Source organism: Marmota flaviventris, chromosome 1 (assembly GCF_047511675.1).
Source record: "Marmota flaviventris isolate mMarFla1 chromosome 1, mMarFla1.hap1, whole genome shotgun sequence".
NCBI lineage: Eukaryota > Metazoa > Chordata > Mammalia > Rodentia > Sciuridae > Marmota > Marmota flaviventris.
In genome coordinates this window covers 145,384,140-145,402,456 of record NC_092498.1, presented here as the reverse complement: position 1 = coordinate 145,402,456, position 18,317 = coordinate 145,384,140, and the positions used below count along the sequence as shown (strand labels likewise).

Genomic DNA, 18,317 nt, shown 5'->3' with positions numbered 1-18,317 from the left:
TTCCTTGCCTTCATTTATTTAGCAGGTATTGGGGGCCCCCTACGTGGAACCAGACGCTATTCTCAGCACTAGAAATATAATGATGAAATAATAGACACATCACTGCCCTCATGAAGTCTAGCAAAGAGGACACATGTTAAATAAAGAATTCCAAGCTGGGGATGTAGCTCTGTGGTAGAGCACTTGCCTGCAAGTGTGAGGCCCTGGATTTAATCCCCAGCGCCTAAATAAATCGATAAGTAGAATTAAAAAATTATGAGGGTTGTGAAATGTGGTAGGAAGGAGAAACATAATTTGCCACAACAAAAATCTAATGGAAGACCTAGTGGAAACAAAATTTTATTCAAGATGAAGTCTGAAAGATTGCCAAGAATGAGCCCGAGCTGGGCGTGGAGGCACAACCCTTTAGTCCCAGCTGCTTGGCAGCCTGAGGCAGGAGGATCACTAGAGCCCTGGAGTTGGAAGCCAGTCTGGGCAACATAGCAAGAATCCATCTCAATAAGTTAATAAATAATAAGCCAGATAAAGTTTAGGGAATGAAGGGAAGTTTAGGGAACCCACACAGAGCAAACAGCCCTGTGAAAGATTGGGGTTGGTACTTTCAATGAAGTCAAAGATGGCATGAGACAGAGGGCAACAAGTTGCTTCTCAGAACGAGGCTCTGGGGGTAGCCAGGGCCATGTGAACAGAGGACGAAGGCCTCTGTACCAGGACTTGGACTTTGTCCCAGGAATCATGAGATGCCCTTGATGTTTACATGGTGAATACCTTGTTCCACATGGTTTTTAAATTTTTATTTATAGATTTAGATACCAGGAATTGAACCCAGGGGCACATTACCACTGAGCCACTTCCCCAGCTATTTATTTTTTTTTAGAGACAGGGTCTTGGTAAGTTGCTTAGGGCCCTGCTAAATTGCCCAGGCTGGCCTTGAACTTGGGATCCTCCTGTCTCCCCTTCCTGTGTCAGTAGGATTACAGGCATGCCCCACTACGCCCAGTTTCTCATGGTTTTAAAACAGTTAAAGTTGCCAGAATGCCAGGTTCTAGAATCTTTTTAGTCTACCTGAACCAGTTTGTCTTCTCATCTGCACTTGAAACCTTCATCCACACTGCAACTTTCAAGTTTCCATTTGTTAACTGTTCTGTCCCTATTATGCCAGTATCTATTTGGTGTGAGTGTAAATAATATTCTGTGGACAAGTCTATAAGAAATATTCATAGAATCGTAGACTATCACATTCCAGAGATCTCTACAGAGATCTTTGAATGAAGACTGTCAGAGATCCCTCCAAAATGTCACAGGTGAACAATGCAGTCTGCCGTCTACCCAAGTGCTATCAGTGACTAGAATCCACTGTTTCTCAATGTCGTCCATCCTGGTGTTGGGTGTTATTTTTTAACCATTCTGCCTTTTACAGATTCTTATTCCTCTGAGTGAAAATAACTCCTCTTAGTTATTTTTTTCTTTCTTTCTTTCTTTTATTTATTTATTTATTTCATTTTTTTTGCCACCAGGGATTGAATTTAGGGGTTCTCGAACACTGAGCCTCATCCCCAGCCCTATTTTGTATTTTATTCAGAGACGGGGTCTCACTGAGTTGCTTAGCACCTCACAGTTACTGAGGCTGGCTTTGAACTTGCCATTCTCCTGCCTCAGCCTTCCAAGCCGCTGGGATTACAGGCGTGTGCCTCCCCGCCAGGCCTCTCCTTAGTTCTTGTTCAGTTTCTTAAACCTGCATAGGATAAGCCCAATTTGTTATTTTAGAAGTGATTAATCTCAAAACTAAGATGCTCACATGAAACCAGAGATCAGATTATGAATTAGAAAGTAAGACTGTATAAAAAAAATCCATTAGGGTAAGAATGGTGGTATAAGATGGTGATTTATCTTCTATGCCATAATAACTAATAAATAGCATAAAATTAAATGTGCTCAGAACTAAAGTTCTATTTCTTTACCTTGGTCAATGAGTAGAGCACCTGATATGTGAATAGCATTTTATTACATATTCTAAGAGAATAAAAAAATTCAGGTTATAAGATTGTAGACTCTTGGAGCACGTGATTTCTTTAGAGAGGAAAGATTTGTGTGTTTATGTAAATAATAGATGAACATGTGCCAAATGTGCACACCAAGGAAGAGCCTAAAGTGTCTTATACTCCACTAGGGTGGGGTGAATGCTCTAGAAAGAAATACCTCCAGCTGTCGGTGTAGCTCAGTGGCACAGGGTGTGCTTAACATGTGCCAGACCCTGGGTTCAATCCCCTGCTCTGCAAAGAAAAAGAAATACCTATCTTCCTGAGTTTCTCTTTACGGAGGGATAGACAGCCCTGATTTATTATCTATCCTTCTCTTCTTTCCAATTCTCCCTCTAGCCCTCCCCCATTTGGTTTTTGATCTGGATGAGCTACCAAACAGTATTCATTGAATAGAATTTTCTTCTGTGCTTTTAGTGATATTTAAAATGTTCCGTTCTGTAATAATGGTATTTTTTCTTTATTCTACTTTGCTTTCTGAATTTTTAAAACACGTACATATTTTAAATTCACATACATGCAAAGATGTTCATACTCCTCATAGGGAAACAGGCAAAGGTCCGTCTTTTGAATATTTGTGAAAAACATAAGGAATTTTTCTTTTATTCTTTTGAAGTGGGTTCTGTGAGAAACATGGCCAATGTATGTTAAATGACCAGGAGCTTCTGAATGGCTATCCTGGACTGACCTTAGAAATTAAAATAAGTGGATTACATGGCATGATGACAGTAACGAGCTATCAATATAGCTGCAGAGCATTGCTCCCTAGTTCACTGTCTGCCTGACTTCTTTCAAGAGCTGCCTTACTATGGTTGTTTCCTCTTCCAGCGGAACGGAAGCCCCCGCTTTTCAATATGAATGCAATGAGTGCCTTATATCACATTGCCCAGAACGACTCCCCAACGTTACAGTCCAGCGAATGGTAAGACACTGCTACCATCTCCCCTCTCTAAGAAGGTCTCCATAGGTACTTGACACTTTAATTGAATGATATTTTGAATATCTGACCTAGAAAGCATTTTATTCCTCCATTGTGTGTTAGAGTAACACAAATACCTCATGAGCAACAGCTGTCTATGCACACATGTGTGTGTGCACATGCAAACACACAGAGTTTGTGTTTCCGCTTCTCCTTGGCTTGACTGTGTTCTTATTTTTTTTATTTTTTAGTTATACATAGGCGCAATATCTTTATTTTGTTGATTTATTTTTATGTGGTGTTGAGGATGGAACTCAGTGCCTCACATATGCGAGGCGAGCGCCCTGCTACTGAGCCACAACTCCAGCCCCTTGACTGTGTTCTTTCTTACCGTGTGCAGTGACTGAAATCCCCCCAGGAACTCACCCCAGCTGCCTTCCTGGCCAGTCTAGTCACTCAGGTCCTGATGTCTGGTATCGATCATCTCATCTCTTATCACTTGTCAGCAGAGATAAAGTGCCCCCGCTGATGTCATTATTTTTCCAGTTGTCTTCCCCCCCCCCCCACCGTATGTATATTTAAATGTTTGGGGGCAGAGAATATACTATCCACTCAAAAGATAACAAAGTGTAACATTTTGGGGGCCACAAGAGTTACAGAAAACTGGCCGTTTTAAGGAAGAGTAGACAAAGTGGACCATTCAAAGTAGGAAATATTCTTATTCAGAAAGCATGTTCCTGGCTTCTCTGTCCCTTACACAGAAAGTCATATGTCATGGATGGTGGAGGAGTTAACAGGCAACAAGGAGTATAGGCTTGACACAATGAGGAGAAAAATGGGTATTAAATTAACATAGAAGATAGTATTTTTAGTTTTCTGATATATTATTATATGTGACCTGACCTTACTTCTTAAAATGTAAAGATGTATGTATATGTTAACTAACTGGAAACTTTGTCCACACTTATTACGCAAAAGAATTAATTTGTTGGTACCGTAAACTTAAAAATAGTTCAATGCTATTGATATTCCAAAATATTTGATTTTTTAAAAAATCTTCTAAGATATAAAATCTTCCCTTGAATAAAAATTGTTTTAGGTGATCCAAGGGTTCTACAGACCCTCATTTTATCTTCTTTTGATGTATTTGCACACAGGACAGACTCCTTTAGAAGATTTGTTGATTACTGCTTGCAGAAAATACCTCAGGAAAGGCCAACATCAGCGGAACTATTACGGGTAATTTTTCAAATTTATATTTGAGGAGGGGGCTTTAAAGTGCTGTTGTGGGGGAACATGGCAAATCATTCTCCTGGCAGCTCATGGTGACATACTGGCTTAGAGCATGCTGCCTCAACATTTACCCAGAGAGAGCAGGAGGCATAGAAACGGCAGGATTATCACGGTGTGTGCACTGTATGTTTCCTGTGGATAGTTTTTTTCCCATCATGCCCTTTTCTTTCTCACTCCACCTCCTTTTTTGCTTTATGATAAAGAGTATTTCCTCTTCTTGTTCTGGTCATCCTCGTAAAGCTCTGACGACTGACATCTGCACTTTAGTGGAACTTGAATGCGGTGTCCTCAGGACAATCTGCTGATGGGTACATGCTAGCTCAGCAATTTCAAGTTAGTTTGTTGCCACATCTTGAGGCAGTGGAGATGCATGATAACTATACAAAGCCCAAGTTTACATAGTATCATGTCATGCACTCAGTGAAAGTAGTTCACAGCACTGCCTTTATTGGAAGTGAACATCACAGTTTTATGTGTCCATTTTGTGTAACATTGTGCTATAGACTTTGTACAGTGGCCACACTGGTTCATGGACATCAGCAAAGCATGTGGGAATCTTTTACAATATAAATATCCTTTATTTGGCACAGAATGACCCAGGAGTCTAACCTTTTTCTGAATGTGTATTTTTAACTCATGTTTGTTTCATCTCTACATTGACTGGATTTTGGTACTGAGCAGGTTTTTTGTTGTTGTTTGCTTGTTGGTTTTTTTAAAAAACTTAAAAATATAAGTTGCCTTTATCATTAAAGACCACCCTAGCTGGATCACAAATTATTGGTTTATATTTTCTTTTCTTTTCTTTTTGGAACTCTGTAAATATTATTCTACTATTTTCTGGCCTTGAGTGTTCCCAAAGAGATAGACCTGAAGCTGACTATTTTTTTCAGCTAAAAGTAGGTTTTTTCTTCTTGTGAGTAACAGACCACAAGAATATGGTAACAGAAACAACAGGCCCAGGGACTTGGTCTTGTTCTGCTTTGTGGTAGAGCCAGCTCATGTTCTAGACATGAAATGCTTTGTCCACCTTAGCTGCAGCTCTGCATTTCTGTAGGAAAGACAGCAACCAGAGAAAGCACCAGAAACACAAGATGGTATAGTTATCTTTTTCTCCGTATGTACAAAATATATATATATACACACACATATATATACATATATATATTTTACATACATATATATGTCACAAAAAAGATAACTTAAGCTGGGGGAAAGAAATATATTGGGGCTATATTAAAATTAAGGATAAAAAAACTCCAGAAAGATAGTACAAAGATTCAAAGATAAAATTTTAGGAAAGCAGACAGTCATAGGATATAAAGCAGAAGTAGGCAGAGATAAAGATAGAAATAAAAGAGGTAAAGAAGAGAAAAAACATAACAGAGGGTAAAATAGCATTCTAAGCACTAAAATAATATAGTAGACCAACCCACTTAGAATGTTTCCACTGGTGGATAGTTTTCAGTAATAAAACCAAATTACATGCAAAAAGTAAAGGTTCTAAAGGTGGTTATAGATAAAATAATATATACGGAAGATTAAGGAGATCTAGGAGATACCAACAAATATTTCTGAAAAAGAAAATAAAACACAAGAAGGAGAAAATATTTAAAGATATACCTGAAGAAATCCTTCCTGGAAATAAATGTTCTGATCTTTCTTTGATCTGATTTGGTGTTTATTTGATTTGGTGGACCATATCTAATGCATCCTCTATAAAGAAAGAATATATGTACATACACACACACACACACACATATACATACTCATATATGTATCTGTACATACACATGTAAATATAAATATACATATATATGAATGATATGATGCCAGATAGATTCTTTGCAGAAAAAAATTAACCAGAAACAAGGAACTAGAGTGACAGAAGTCACTGTTCTAGGTAAGGTCTGTCTGGGAGGTGTAAGCAGAGTCCTGAAGACAAGGCACTAGAGACCCAGTCTTTAGGGTTCAGTAAATCAAACCCTGAGGATAAATACCTCCCTCTTCAGGAACATGCAAAGCTAGAAAATAATAGAACCATGTTTGCAGAATTCTAAGGCAAAGAAAATGAAAACGAAGACTTGGTGACCCAGCCAAAGTGCTCCTCAGTGTTAAAGACAGCTGACATAATCAAGTCTCACAAACTCAGTCAACCTTTCTGAGCTTTTCATTCCCCCAAAACTGATCAATAATGCAATCCTGATGATCTGGAGATGAACCACAAACAGTACCAAAATCCTGCCAATCTAGAGATGAAATGGGGAGGGGAAAGGAGGCAGACAGGTAGCAAAGAATGGAGTAGGGACTGGAGAAACTAGCAAAAGGATCAGTGGTAAATGCTGGGAATTTAAATTGCCCCCCTAATATTTATTTAGCATGACTAAAGAGATTGTACATTCTTTATTTTGAATAAGCAACACAGATTTCAAAAGGTAAAAATGTAGCAGAAGGCAGAACATGAACAGTAATTTTCCTTCCCATCGTCCCCATTTTAGTACATTCACCTTCCAGAGAGAATGCACACATGTGAAAGTTAATATTCTTTTTATTTTTACACATGTTAGTAAAACATACAAATCATTCTACTTTTTTTTTTAACCTTGTAGTGTATTTAGGATACTGTCCCATTTGACTGCATGCAGAGCTACCTTTGTTTTCAATAGCTCCATATCTATCATTCTCATATCTACCACAATAATTGTTTAACCAGCCAGTTTAAGGGTGTCTCTGGTCTTTTCTATTACCAACTGTGCTGCATTGAACATCTTGCACATACGTCATTTTGCACCTGTATCATGATATCTAAAGAATAAATTCATGGAGGTGAAATAGCTCATTAAAGGGAATTTAAATGGATGGACTTTAAATTTAAATAGGTACTGCCCAACTGTCCTCCAGAGAGGTTGCACCAAGATATAATCCCACTAACAGAGTCTGAGTGGTTTTGAACTATGCTGATAGTCAGATCATTAAAAAATGTTGCTTATTAGGAGTTAGGTTAAATATCTTTCATATACTGAAAATAATTTTTATTTCCTTTTCTGTGAACTCTCCATGATCTGTGCCCATTTGTCTATTGAGTTGTTAGGTGTTTTGTTTTGTTTTTACTGTTTTATAGAAACCTTGCAAATTACTATTTTCCCACTTCGTGTGTGTGTGTGTGTGTGTGTGTGTGTGTGTGTGAGAGAGAGAGAGAATGTGTATATGGTGCTGGGGCTTGAACCCAGGGTCTTGTACATGAATGCTCTGCCACTGAGTTACAAACCCAGCCCTTTTATATTTTTATTTTGAGATAGGGTCTAGCACAGTGGCTAAGGCTGACCTCAAACTTGTGATCTTACTGCCTTAGCTTCCTGAGTAGCTAGGAACCTGGCCTTCCTATTTCTATTTTTACATGCTGGCCTTTTTTCTTTTTCTTTTTCTTTTCTTTTTTTTCTCTCTCTCTCTCTTATCTATCCTATCTAGTTACTCCCAAATATTTTTCAATAATCCATCTTTTCCTCATATTTTCTTCCTGACATTAAAAGCGTCACTTTTAGGATTGGAGATATAGTTCAGTGGTAGAGTGCTTGCCTAGCATGCATGAGGCCCTGGGTACAAACCCCAGTGCCACCAAAAAAACAAAACAAAACAAACAAAGTCTCTTTCACGTTGAATCCAGGTATCAACATTGAAATGCTTTAAAAACACAATGAAGATATTATAAATATTAGCAATATAAAAAGAATAATGCAACTTGAGAAAATTAGGAATAGGAAATTATAAGTACACTAATTTTTCTCTCTGAGAATAGATGGCCAATAATATTTCTCAAATAGAAATATGTAGTTTAAAAAAAAGTAACTACATATAAAATACATATTTATACATATACTACATACACATATATATTTTTTGTAATCTTTTCTCCCCTTAACTTTGGAGGATCTTTTAGTAACAGATAATTCTTTTCATGAAGAGATTATAACTAAAGTTAAGCAATTATTTTAATTCAGTCTCTTCTAATTCCATTAAATTCAAATGTATTATAGTTTCACAGATTATACTTAAAATTAGCAGGTACAGTCAGATTTCCAAGCAGAATTATTTCTAGATAGCCATTGTTCTGAGAGAAAGAGGGAGGGATGATCTCTAAAATGATATTTCCATAATTTTACAATATTTATTTTTGGATGATGGAATTTAGAGTGATTTATTTTTATTTTATTTTATGCAGTTTTTTATATTACTTGAATCTTTATTTTCAGAAACAACTGAAGTATTCTTTTTTTACAACTTTTCTTTCATATTATATATTGATAGTTATCAAAGAAAACACAATTTACCTTTGAAAAGCCTTTTTGTGACATAAACATGTATATATGTACATATAAAAATACATATTTATACATACACTACATACACATATATTTTTAAATAGTGAAGCACTGGTATATAGTATTTAAACTAAAGTATTCTTTTAAGAGGGTCTCAGTTCCTTTTACTTGTAGGGGTTTAGAAAACCATGAGTAGGTGGGATTGTTGGCAAAGAAGATGATCAAAGGCATAGAGATGGAAAATGCGTAGCATGAGGCCAGAATTAAACCTCAAAATACAAGCAGGAACCCAACTATAAAAGGCCAGACTTTATCCAAGAGGCAGTAAGGTATTTTTAACATGTCAAGTGTCTTCACTTTCAAAAGCTTTAAACAGGTAAGGGTTTAATTATCTCATGTAATATGAAGCCCAGGATAGTAGGAAAGGAGTGCAGGTCTCTGGGCAGCTCAGCACTGTCACCATTAACCTAAGCATGTCTTCCTATTCCACCATCCTTAGCATGTGGCTTTTATCTTCCTTGTCACCAAATGACTGCTACATGTCTAGAACTCAAGTCTTTAGTCTAGGCAAGAATTAGGGGAAAAGACAAAGGGCAAAACCTCTTCATATGTGCCTTGACTTTTTATTCTAGAAAACAAAACCTTGCTCATCAGCTTCTGCCTGTGTGTCATTGGCCACACTTGTGATCTCTGACAACAAGGAAGGGGTGGGGGCAGTTATTTCCCCTCCTCAGAGAGGCTTTCCCCTCATTTCTGCTTTTATATCTGCATGGGGAAATGAAGTTGCCAGAAGTCTGACCTCTAGATAGATTGAACAGCTGCCATATTTTCAAGCATATATAATGTGACCCCAGGAGCAGAAAACAAAATATGCACAACTCTGTTTTACAAAAGATAGTGTGTGGTGGAGAGGAGGATCAAGGCAAATTATCAGCAAGAATAGGCTCTGCTTTGCTCTGCTCTTGCTTATTATATTGTTTCAGGTTTGAAAGGTACAAACCTCTCTGTTACTATTGAAGTTCTTGTAATTTTTGTTACTTATGTGATAAAGTAAACCTCGGGAGATAAGAAGGACTGGCAAGGATGTGGAGAAAAGGGAAGCCTTGTTCACTGTTGGTGGGAATGTAGATTGATGGAACAGCACGGAGGTTCCTCAAAAAATTAAAAGTAGAACTGCCGTATCATCCAGCAATTTGTCTTCCGGTTCTATACCTAAAGGAAATGAAATCATATCTGGTAAAGATATGTACAGCCCCACGTTCCTCTCAGCATGAGCCACAATAGCCCAAATCAGGAAACAGCTTAAGCATCCATCAGTGGATGAAAGAATAAAGAAACTGTGGTGTGTATACACACACACACACACACACACACACACACATTTTTCAGCCTTAACAAAGGAGAGCCTACTATTCGCAACAACATAGATGAATCTAGAGAACATCATGCTAAGGGTAAAAAGAAAGCCAGATACCAAAAGAAAAATACTGCAGGAATTCTCTTAAGCATAGAATCTAAATAAAAGAAATGTTTTGTAGAAACAGAGTAGAAAAGTGGTTGCAGGGCTGGAGAATGGGGAGATGAGATCAAAAGTTACAAACTTGCAGTTAATTGGTGTAGAGAGCCAAAGTGCAACATTAAGACTATAGATGATAATACTGTTTTATAATTTCATCCTGGAAATTTGCTCAGGCAGTAGATTTAAGGTACTTTGCTGCACACAAAACACACAAAGTGATGTGACGTGGATGGACATGCTCATTGACTTCACTGTCGTTATCATTTTGCTTTGTCTATGTATACCAAAACACCTCTTTGCGTGTCTTAAATCTGTATAACAAAAAGAAGACTTCTTATACAAACTCTCAGTCAAAATCTACAAAATGGAGCTTGAGGAAGAAGGTAAAAGCACACTTATCTCTACATGAGATTTATGGGAGGGTACCTGACATGAAAATCATATCTGGTTATTTCTGCAAAATCCATCATCTTGTTTTATACTTCTCTGTTTACTTTTATACCATCATCTTGTACCTAAAAATGTTTCTTCATTATCGGTTTCTTTTTTCTTCTCCCTCAATCAGCACGACTTTGTTCGCCGAGAACGGCCACCGCGTGTCCTCATTGACCTCATACAGAGAACAAAAGATGCCGTCCGCGAGCTCGATAACCTCCAGTACCGGAAAATGAAAAAGATCCTTTTCCAAGAGACACGAAATGGACCCTTGAACGAGTCCCAGGAGGATGAAGAAGTAGGTTCAGTTTATTCCAGTGGGCAAAGCACCTACTATGTGCAAAAGTTCTGGGCTGGGCACTGTGAGAAAGACTTTTGAGGATAAAAATGCTCCCTTAAGAGACATTCGGGGTTGCAGAAGAGACCATCTTAAAAGAACTCTTCTGAAGGCCATCTAGGGAAAGTGCTGAAGAGTGTATCAGCCTGCCTTTGTGGGATGGGATGGGTCTGCTGAAGGCAATTCATGGAGGTTCCTCTAGCACCTGACATGGGTGGGTTTTGACAGATAGGCTTAGGCCACCTTAGACTCAGGGGAGGAGGTGTTATAAGCAGAGCAGTTCTCTGCAGCTCAGCAGTGTCACCCTAAGCAAGTGTCCCTCTTCCACCATCCTTAGCATGAGGTTTTTATCTTCTTGAGCTTTAGGAGGATTATCCTGGCAACCTGGGCCCCACCTAGATAGCAATCCTTGCCAGAGGTAGTAAGGACAGTGACAATGGGAATGGAGGAGGGGGAGGAGCACATTTCAGAGATAGATTTGCCAACACATGGCCTCTCACTGAAACTGACAGTGACAGATGAGGAGTTTAAGGTGACTCTAAGAACTTGAGCCCAACTATTTAAGAGGATGTCAATACCAAGAATGGACAATAAGAACTAAGGAGAAAGAGTAGGTTTAGAGCTAGGCTTGGTGGCACATGCCTGTCATCCCAGTGACTCAGGAGGCTGAGGCAGGAGGATTGCAGGTTCAAAGCCAGCCTCAGCAATGGCGAGGCACTAAGCAACTCACTGAGACCCCGTCTCTAATAAAATACAAAAAGGGCTGGGGATGTGGCTCAGTGGTCGAGTGCCCCTGAGTTCAGTCCCTGGTACCAAAATTTAAATTTAAATTAAAAAAAAAAAAAAAAATGGGTTTAGAATGACTTCATTGTGGTGCCTAATGAGTTTAAGGCCCCAGCATCATATACTACTGACATGGTATATAGAGGAAGTTCTTAAAGGAGAGACAGCTCCTGGTTCTCCTGAAAAGAACTGCTCAAAGACCAAGGTGGTGACGGTTGGGACACATGAACGTTGATGTCCAGCAGATGCTTGGGGTATACGAACCTGGAACACAAGAAAGAGGTCCGGGAAAGGGGGGAGCAGGCTGGGCATCAAGAGCATTCAGATGGCAGTGAGTCACAGGCTTGAGTGGAGAATGGAAAGAGGGCCTGTGTGTCACAGGAAATAAAGGCATTGCAGACCTCTTCTGAAAACAAAACTTCAGAAGATCTGAGACAGGATGCTGTCAGATGCCAGAGAGGTCAGGATAAACAAAGAGATATATTTTACACACACACACACACACACACACAGAGATATATATAATATATGAACCAGGCTTTACAATTAAGGCATCCTTGATGACCTTAATAAAAGCAATTTTACAGGACTAGGTAGGACACATTGTAGATTAGGAACAAATGAGAGATGAGAAAAAGTGGAGACAGCAAAAGTCCATCATTTTAAGATTCAGAAGTTTGGCTAAGAAGATCAGTACGAAGTAGTCAGCATGTAGAAGGTTCATAAGTAAGGGGCAGGCTTCGCGTACAGAGGATGTGGAGCCAGGACAGAGGCATTGAAGGTGAAGGAAGGAGATGCAGTTTAAAAAGTGGGATGGATTGAAACAAGTGCATTGCTGCAAGAATTAGCCTTGAACAAAAAGAAGGACCCTGCTGGGCACAGTGGTGCACACCTGTAATCCCAGCAACTCAGGAGGCAGGAGGATCATAAATTCAAGGCCAACCTCAGCAACTTTAGGAACACCCTGTGTCAAAATAAAAACTAAAAAGGGCTGGGGAGATAGCTCAGTGGTAGAGCACTTATCTAGCATTTGTGAGGCCCTAAGTTCAATTAAAGAAAGAGAGAAAGAAAGAACTCCTTTACCTCTAAAACTAAATAAAAGGGAAGGAAGGATGAATGAATTTAGCTTTTTAATATATAAAAAAATTAACTTATTTTACCAATAATCATAAAAATGAAACCCAGAAAATGACATTTGAGCTATACAAATCTCTTGTTTACATACATAGAAATGATCCTCTTTAATTGGGAAAATAAATCTATTAAAAATTTATTATCTATCATTTTTTATTACCCTGTGATTCCTTATATTGCCATGACTAAGTAACAATTCATTAAAGTTATATGTGTACAGTGTGGTTCTATGAAAAGAAAGTTTATTTGTAGCCAAGTTCATTTAATTACATTATTTAATCTTATATCAAAAGATATGCCACTGTGACAGATAAATTATATGTTCAGATTATTTTACCACTTTTCAAATAGTAGTCTTTGGACCAGTAGTGATGAATATCAATATTATTTAACAGATATGTTTAATAAGATTACGGAGGTAAGCATGATAGGATTGCTTAAGGGAGGCAGAATTTAATTACCTGTCTAGGACAGTAGAATTAATATCCCTGCTTAGATATAAAGTTACTCAATAATGACTTGCAGAGGAGCATATTGCTTGTCACATTGCTGAAAACTCTTTCCACTCTACTTCAGTTTCAGGTGACCACTGCTCTATTTGCAGATGTCCTACCTGTTTGGTGGCCAGCAGTCTCTCTCTAGCACCGTGATGTTCCAAAGATCTCTTACAGACCCAGGGAGATTCTGCTTAGTGTAGCAATCTGATGACAGCCTTGTGTGTGACAGGGGAAAACCCGGGGATGGAAGCCTTTGGAATCTTCTATCCCATGTCTACAATAGCCCCCGGGGAAAGCGTAGAGTGAATTTGAAATGTCTGAAAAAGCGACCTGGTACATACCTGTAATCCCAGCGACTCAGGAGGCTGAGGCAGGAGGATTGAAAGTTTGAGGCCAGCCTCAGCAATTAGCAAGACCCTGTTTGAAAATAAAAAAATAAAAAGGTTGAGGATGTAGCTCCGTGGTAAAGCGCCCCTGGGTTTAGCACCCTCCCAAAAAAGATACATGAAAATGGTGGGGGAACTAATGGAACCAAGACCCAGAGTGTTTATCTTTGGAGACTGGCAGAAAAGCGAGTTGGCACTGCAGGATGGAGCATGCTTCAGAGCTTAGTCGTGGATTTCAGCTTTGTCTATAGTTACTTTTTTTTTTAACCCTGATGCGCATTTTTATAGGACAACGAACATGGGACCAATCTGAACAGGGAAGTGGACAGCCTGGGCAGCAACCACTCCATCCCAAGCATGTCGGTGAGCACCGGCAGCCAGAGCAGCAGTGTGAACAGCATGCAAGAGGTCATGGATGAGAGCAGCTCGGAACTCGTCATGATGCACGAGGAGGAAAGCACAGTGAATTCCAGTTCCTCTGTGCTGCACAAGAAGGTGAGTTTCCTGGGAGTGTCTTCTGCACCGGCTTTATCACTCACACGAAAGTGGCTCAGACACCGGGCTTGTCTGGTCAGTTCCCTTTTGCAACTGAAATGTGGGGCTAAACCTAGCACTTGAGAGTCTTCTGACAGTAAAAGGATACTGAAGGACTATGTGGGCTCTGTCTCTGCTATTTCTACCTCTTCCTCTCTTACTGCTCTGATGTCCACCAGCATCAATAAATAAAGGAAAATAAATCCATAACTCTAAACATCAACAAATCCAGGACGTCCTTCGCTAAACCAGTGACCTTCCTGCCGCATACCATCAAAGCTTTCCAGGTATGACCTGTTGGTGGTGCCCCAGGCCATCTGTTTTAAAAAGGGTTCTACTCTTCTGTTTCTTGGATTTATTACTTGTATTTCTAAGGCTAGCTTCCTGCCGGCTTAAGTATTCTGACTTTGGAACAAATATTTCTGTTTTTTTAATTTTAGTCTACATTCCCAATTAAATAGTCTCCTTTTGTATGAGTCTTTTAAAGGTGACATTCTTTTTTTAATATATTTATTTAGTTGTATATGAACACAAGTATCTTTATTTATTTTTATGTGGTGCTGAGGATTGAACCTAGTACCTCACACCTGTGAGGCAAGCACTTTACCAACTGAGCTACAGCCTCAGCCCCAAAGATGACATTCTTTATGAAAAAAAATATTTTTAAGTTTTAAGCATATTTCAAAACAGTTCTGTATAGTATTTTATAGAATTGTCAATAATTAGCTGTAGGAATTCTCCAACAGTGTTTTGAGAGACTTTTTGGGTAAGCAGCCTATAGCATGGGATTATAGAAAAGGATCTCTTATAACTTTTTTCTTGTTAGGGATACGTGAGGAATGAATTGCAGTGATCATTCTAATTCCATGAAAAAACATGTTTAATATTATTTTTTCACTTAGACTTCTCTCACTTCTGCTTTTTTCTTGGGATTAAAAGGAAACTGGGGAAGGGTAGAGGGCAGGAGGGAGTACAATGGTGCCTGGTCATGAATGGTGGAGGGATGCATGTTTATTTTCTAGAACTGATAATCGTTTACTCAACAAATACAGGTGGGAACCTTTACTGTGTGCAAGGAACCATGGTAGACCTACGTATACAGGGAAAATAAAATAGTTAAGGCGTCTTCATGGAGCTTGTCATCTGTGGGGGAGATAAAACAAATAATCCCACGAAGAATGATGTAACGTTTTTAAGAAATTTGCAAGTGGAATGTATCATTTTACTCCAGAACCTCTCATATAGAACCCCAAATTGGGAAAAGATACCCCTGGTGTGGTAACGAGATAGAAGGCCCTGGCCTGGAATTCTTTGGGGATTTTAATTTTAATTTTAGCATGCTACTTTAGAGCTACCTTGTGATAATGCAGCTCTTTCAATAATTTCTCTCTTCTGATCACTGAAGAATAGGTACACTTTATCATCGGAGATAGTACACAGTTGCATTTATGCACACATACACCCCCCAAAAAGTAGGCCTTAATCTAGAGAGAAATACTGAAAAGCCTACCTGACAAGAAAATTTAATCTTGAACCTGAAAGACAAGCAGAAGCTAGCGACCTTGGGGGGATACACTGGGCTAAGTCAGAAAGCAACAAGTCCAAAGGCCCTCAGACAAAAGGAGTACTGCATGTCCCCGGAAGAGGGGAAAGGCCAGAGACATTAAAGCCTGGGGAGTTGTGGTGGACAGCAAGCTGGGGGAGACAGCAGCGACCCGGATTATCAGGAACCACGGAAGTTTAAGGAAAGAAGTGATATCGGAAGTACAGAAAGCCGCTAGCTACAGCATTGCCGCAGCTGCCATTGAACGTGGGCAAGTAGTCATGTATTTGAGGAGTAGGAAAGGTTTCCTGGGCTGTTTCTGGAGGGAGCCATCATGGGCATCTACAGGTCTGGCTCTCTCCTTTCTGATACCTGTGGAGCTCCATGAGTACGAGGAGCCAAAGAAGGGCAAGTGGAATATATCTTTTTACTCCAGAACCTCTCAGATAGGACCCCCAAATTGGGAGAAGATACCCCTGGTGTGGAACAAGAAAGAAGGCCCTGGCCTGGAATTCTTTGGGGATTTTAATTTTAATTTTAGCATGCTATTATAGAGATACCTGTGATAATGCAGCTCTTTTAATACTTTCCTCTCTCTGATGTGATCACTGAAGAAGAATAGGTACACTTTATCATTGGAGATAGTACATAATTGCATTTGATACACACATACACCCAAAAAATGGTCAGGATGACTTTCATGTAATGTATTTCTATTTTATTATGAAATATATAAGGAAATTGTAGTTCCATGGAATTGAAACATTTGCAAATAAAAAGTTGAATGGGTTAACTTTGAATTACAAGTAGGCTAGAAAAAATTTCAATATAATATGCAAAAACTTAATGTCAAATGTGCTTTCTGTGCATAGCATCTATTTAGTCTTACTACCTGAGCTTTAAAACACTTTATATATTTTTTTTTTAGTTTTTTAGTTGTAGATGGACATATTTATTTATTTTTATGTGGTGCTGAGGCTGAACCCAGTACCTCACCCATGCAGGGCAAGCGCTCTACCACTGAGCTACAGCCACAGCCCAAATACACTTTATCTTTAAAAATAATATAAGTGCAAAATTATTCAGAAAGTTTATATTTATTAATCTACTCAAGTTCCTAAAATTGGAGAACATAAATGAAATAGGATCTTAAACTCTCAGTAGAAAATTCTGCGTGTCAGACTATAGGAATGAGGAAAACTAGTTTCCGGTTCTTTCTGCCACTCCTAGTTGTATTTTACTTTGGACAAGTCCCAACCCTCTCTGGGCCTCAGTTTTTCCAACTGAAAAATTAATATTTATTCTGCATGATTTCAGAGATTCCTTCCAGGTCTAGAATTCTGTGCTTCTATTCCTATAATCCTGAAAAAAAGCAGTTCTCAACCGCACCTCAGCTAGGACAGGTGTGCTTTGCTCTCTTCCATTTTCTATTTGGAGTCTATTAAATCTCCCTAGAAAGGAGGGATCTAGACGCCACTGGCCCAATCAGACCCTTCTCCACACAGATGGATGGCAGCTCCATTGTGTCACATGTAAGTGTGGGGAACACTGTGATCTACGTTGGATTCTCCAGGAAGAAATGAGACAGCGTAGCCCTGCTAGATTTTCTTTAAATGAGGAAGTTTTCCTCAGAAAGCTAAGAGTCCTGTGTTTTCTGTCATATGTGGAATGTAGAGAGAAAAAAGTGGGAAAAGGTGTGTGGAGGGAGTGTGTGGGGGGTCTTATGAAAACAGAAGGGAGATCAGTAGAGGTAGGAGAACAGGGGAGGGAAAGGGGAGGTGATGGGAAACAAACTGACCAAATTACATTGTCATACTGTGTGGATGTGCAAATATGTAACAACAAATTCTACCATTATGTGTAATCATACTGCACCAATTAAAAAGAAAAAAATAGGAGCCAGGCACAGTAGTACAAGCCTATAATCCCAGCAAGTCCAGAGGCTGAGGTAGGAGGATTGCAAGTTGGAGGCCAGCCTGGCAATTTAGCAAGACCCTATCTCAGAATAAAAAAATCAAAAGAGCTGAGATGTGGCTCAGTGCTAGAGCATCCCTGGGTTCAATTCCTAGTACCACAAAAATAAATAAAAATGGAAGTTCCCCTTGGATGAACACCTGTGGGAAGGAGAGGACTGCAGTATGGGCTGAGATGCAGGTCCGCTGGACGCCTCCGCCCACCCCACAATAAGCACTGGCTGGAGGAATGGCCAGGTCTAGATGCCACAGCCTCCATCAGTCATTGCACATGGGCAGCTGGAAAGGATGTGTTCTTGGGCAAGTTTGCTCTGCAGCTGACATGATGCCTGAAGGGGCTGACACCTAAGACCATTGCCACCAGCTCTCCATGCAGGTGGAGCAGGAAGACTTCCTTCAGGGAGTCTGGACAGAGCATATCTGAGTCTAGTCTAGTTTCTGACCAGCGGGGGGGAATTTATTTTATTTATTTATTTTTTTATTTTTTGGTCCAGGGGATTGAACCCAAGGGCGCTCTACCACTGAGCTATATCCCCATCCCTTTTTTAATTTTTAAATTTTGAGAAAGGGTCTTGTTAAGCGGCTAATGCTGATCTTGAATTTGCAATC

The 18,317-nt window shown here is 39.3% G+C and overlaps 1 protein-coding gene across 4 annotated transcripts in view; it reads left to right on the top strand.

The window, feature by feature from the left end:
- Taok3 (TAO kinase 3) overlaps nucleotides 1-18,317 on the top strand; it is a 193,484-nt gene that overhangs the window by 134,489 nt on the left and 40,678 nt on the right. For all 4 annotated transcript variants that reach the window (XM_027923219.3, XM_071617055.1, XM_027923220.3 and 1 more), the window contains 4 exons: nucleotides 2,868-2,961; nucleotides 4,116-4,197; nucleotides 10,652-10,819; nucleotides 13,947-14,153. In XM_027923219.3, coding sequence (XP_027779020.1) covers nucleotides 2,868-2,961; nucleotides 4,116-4,197; nucleotides 10,652-10,819; nucleotides 13,947-14,153 — 551 coding nt within the window. The remainder of the gene's footprint in view (nucleotides 1-2,867; nucleotides 2,962-4,115; nucleotides 4,198-10,651; nucleotides 10,820-13,946; nucleotides 14,154-18,317) is intronic.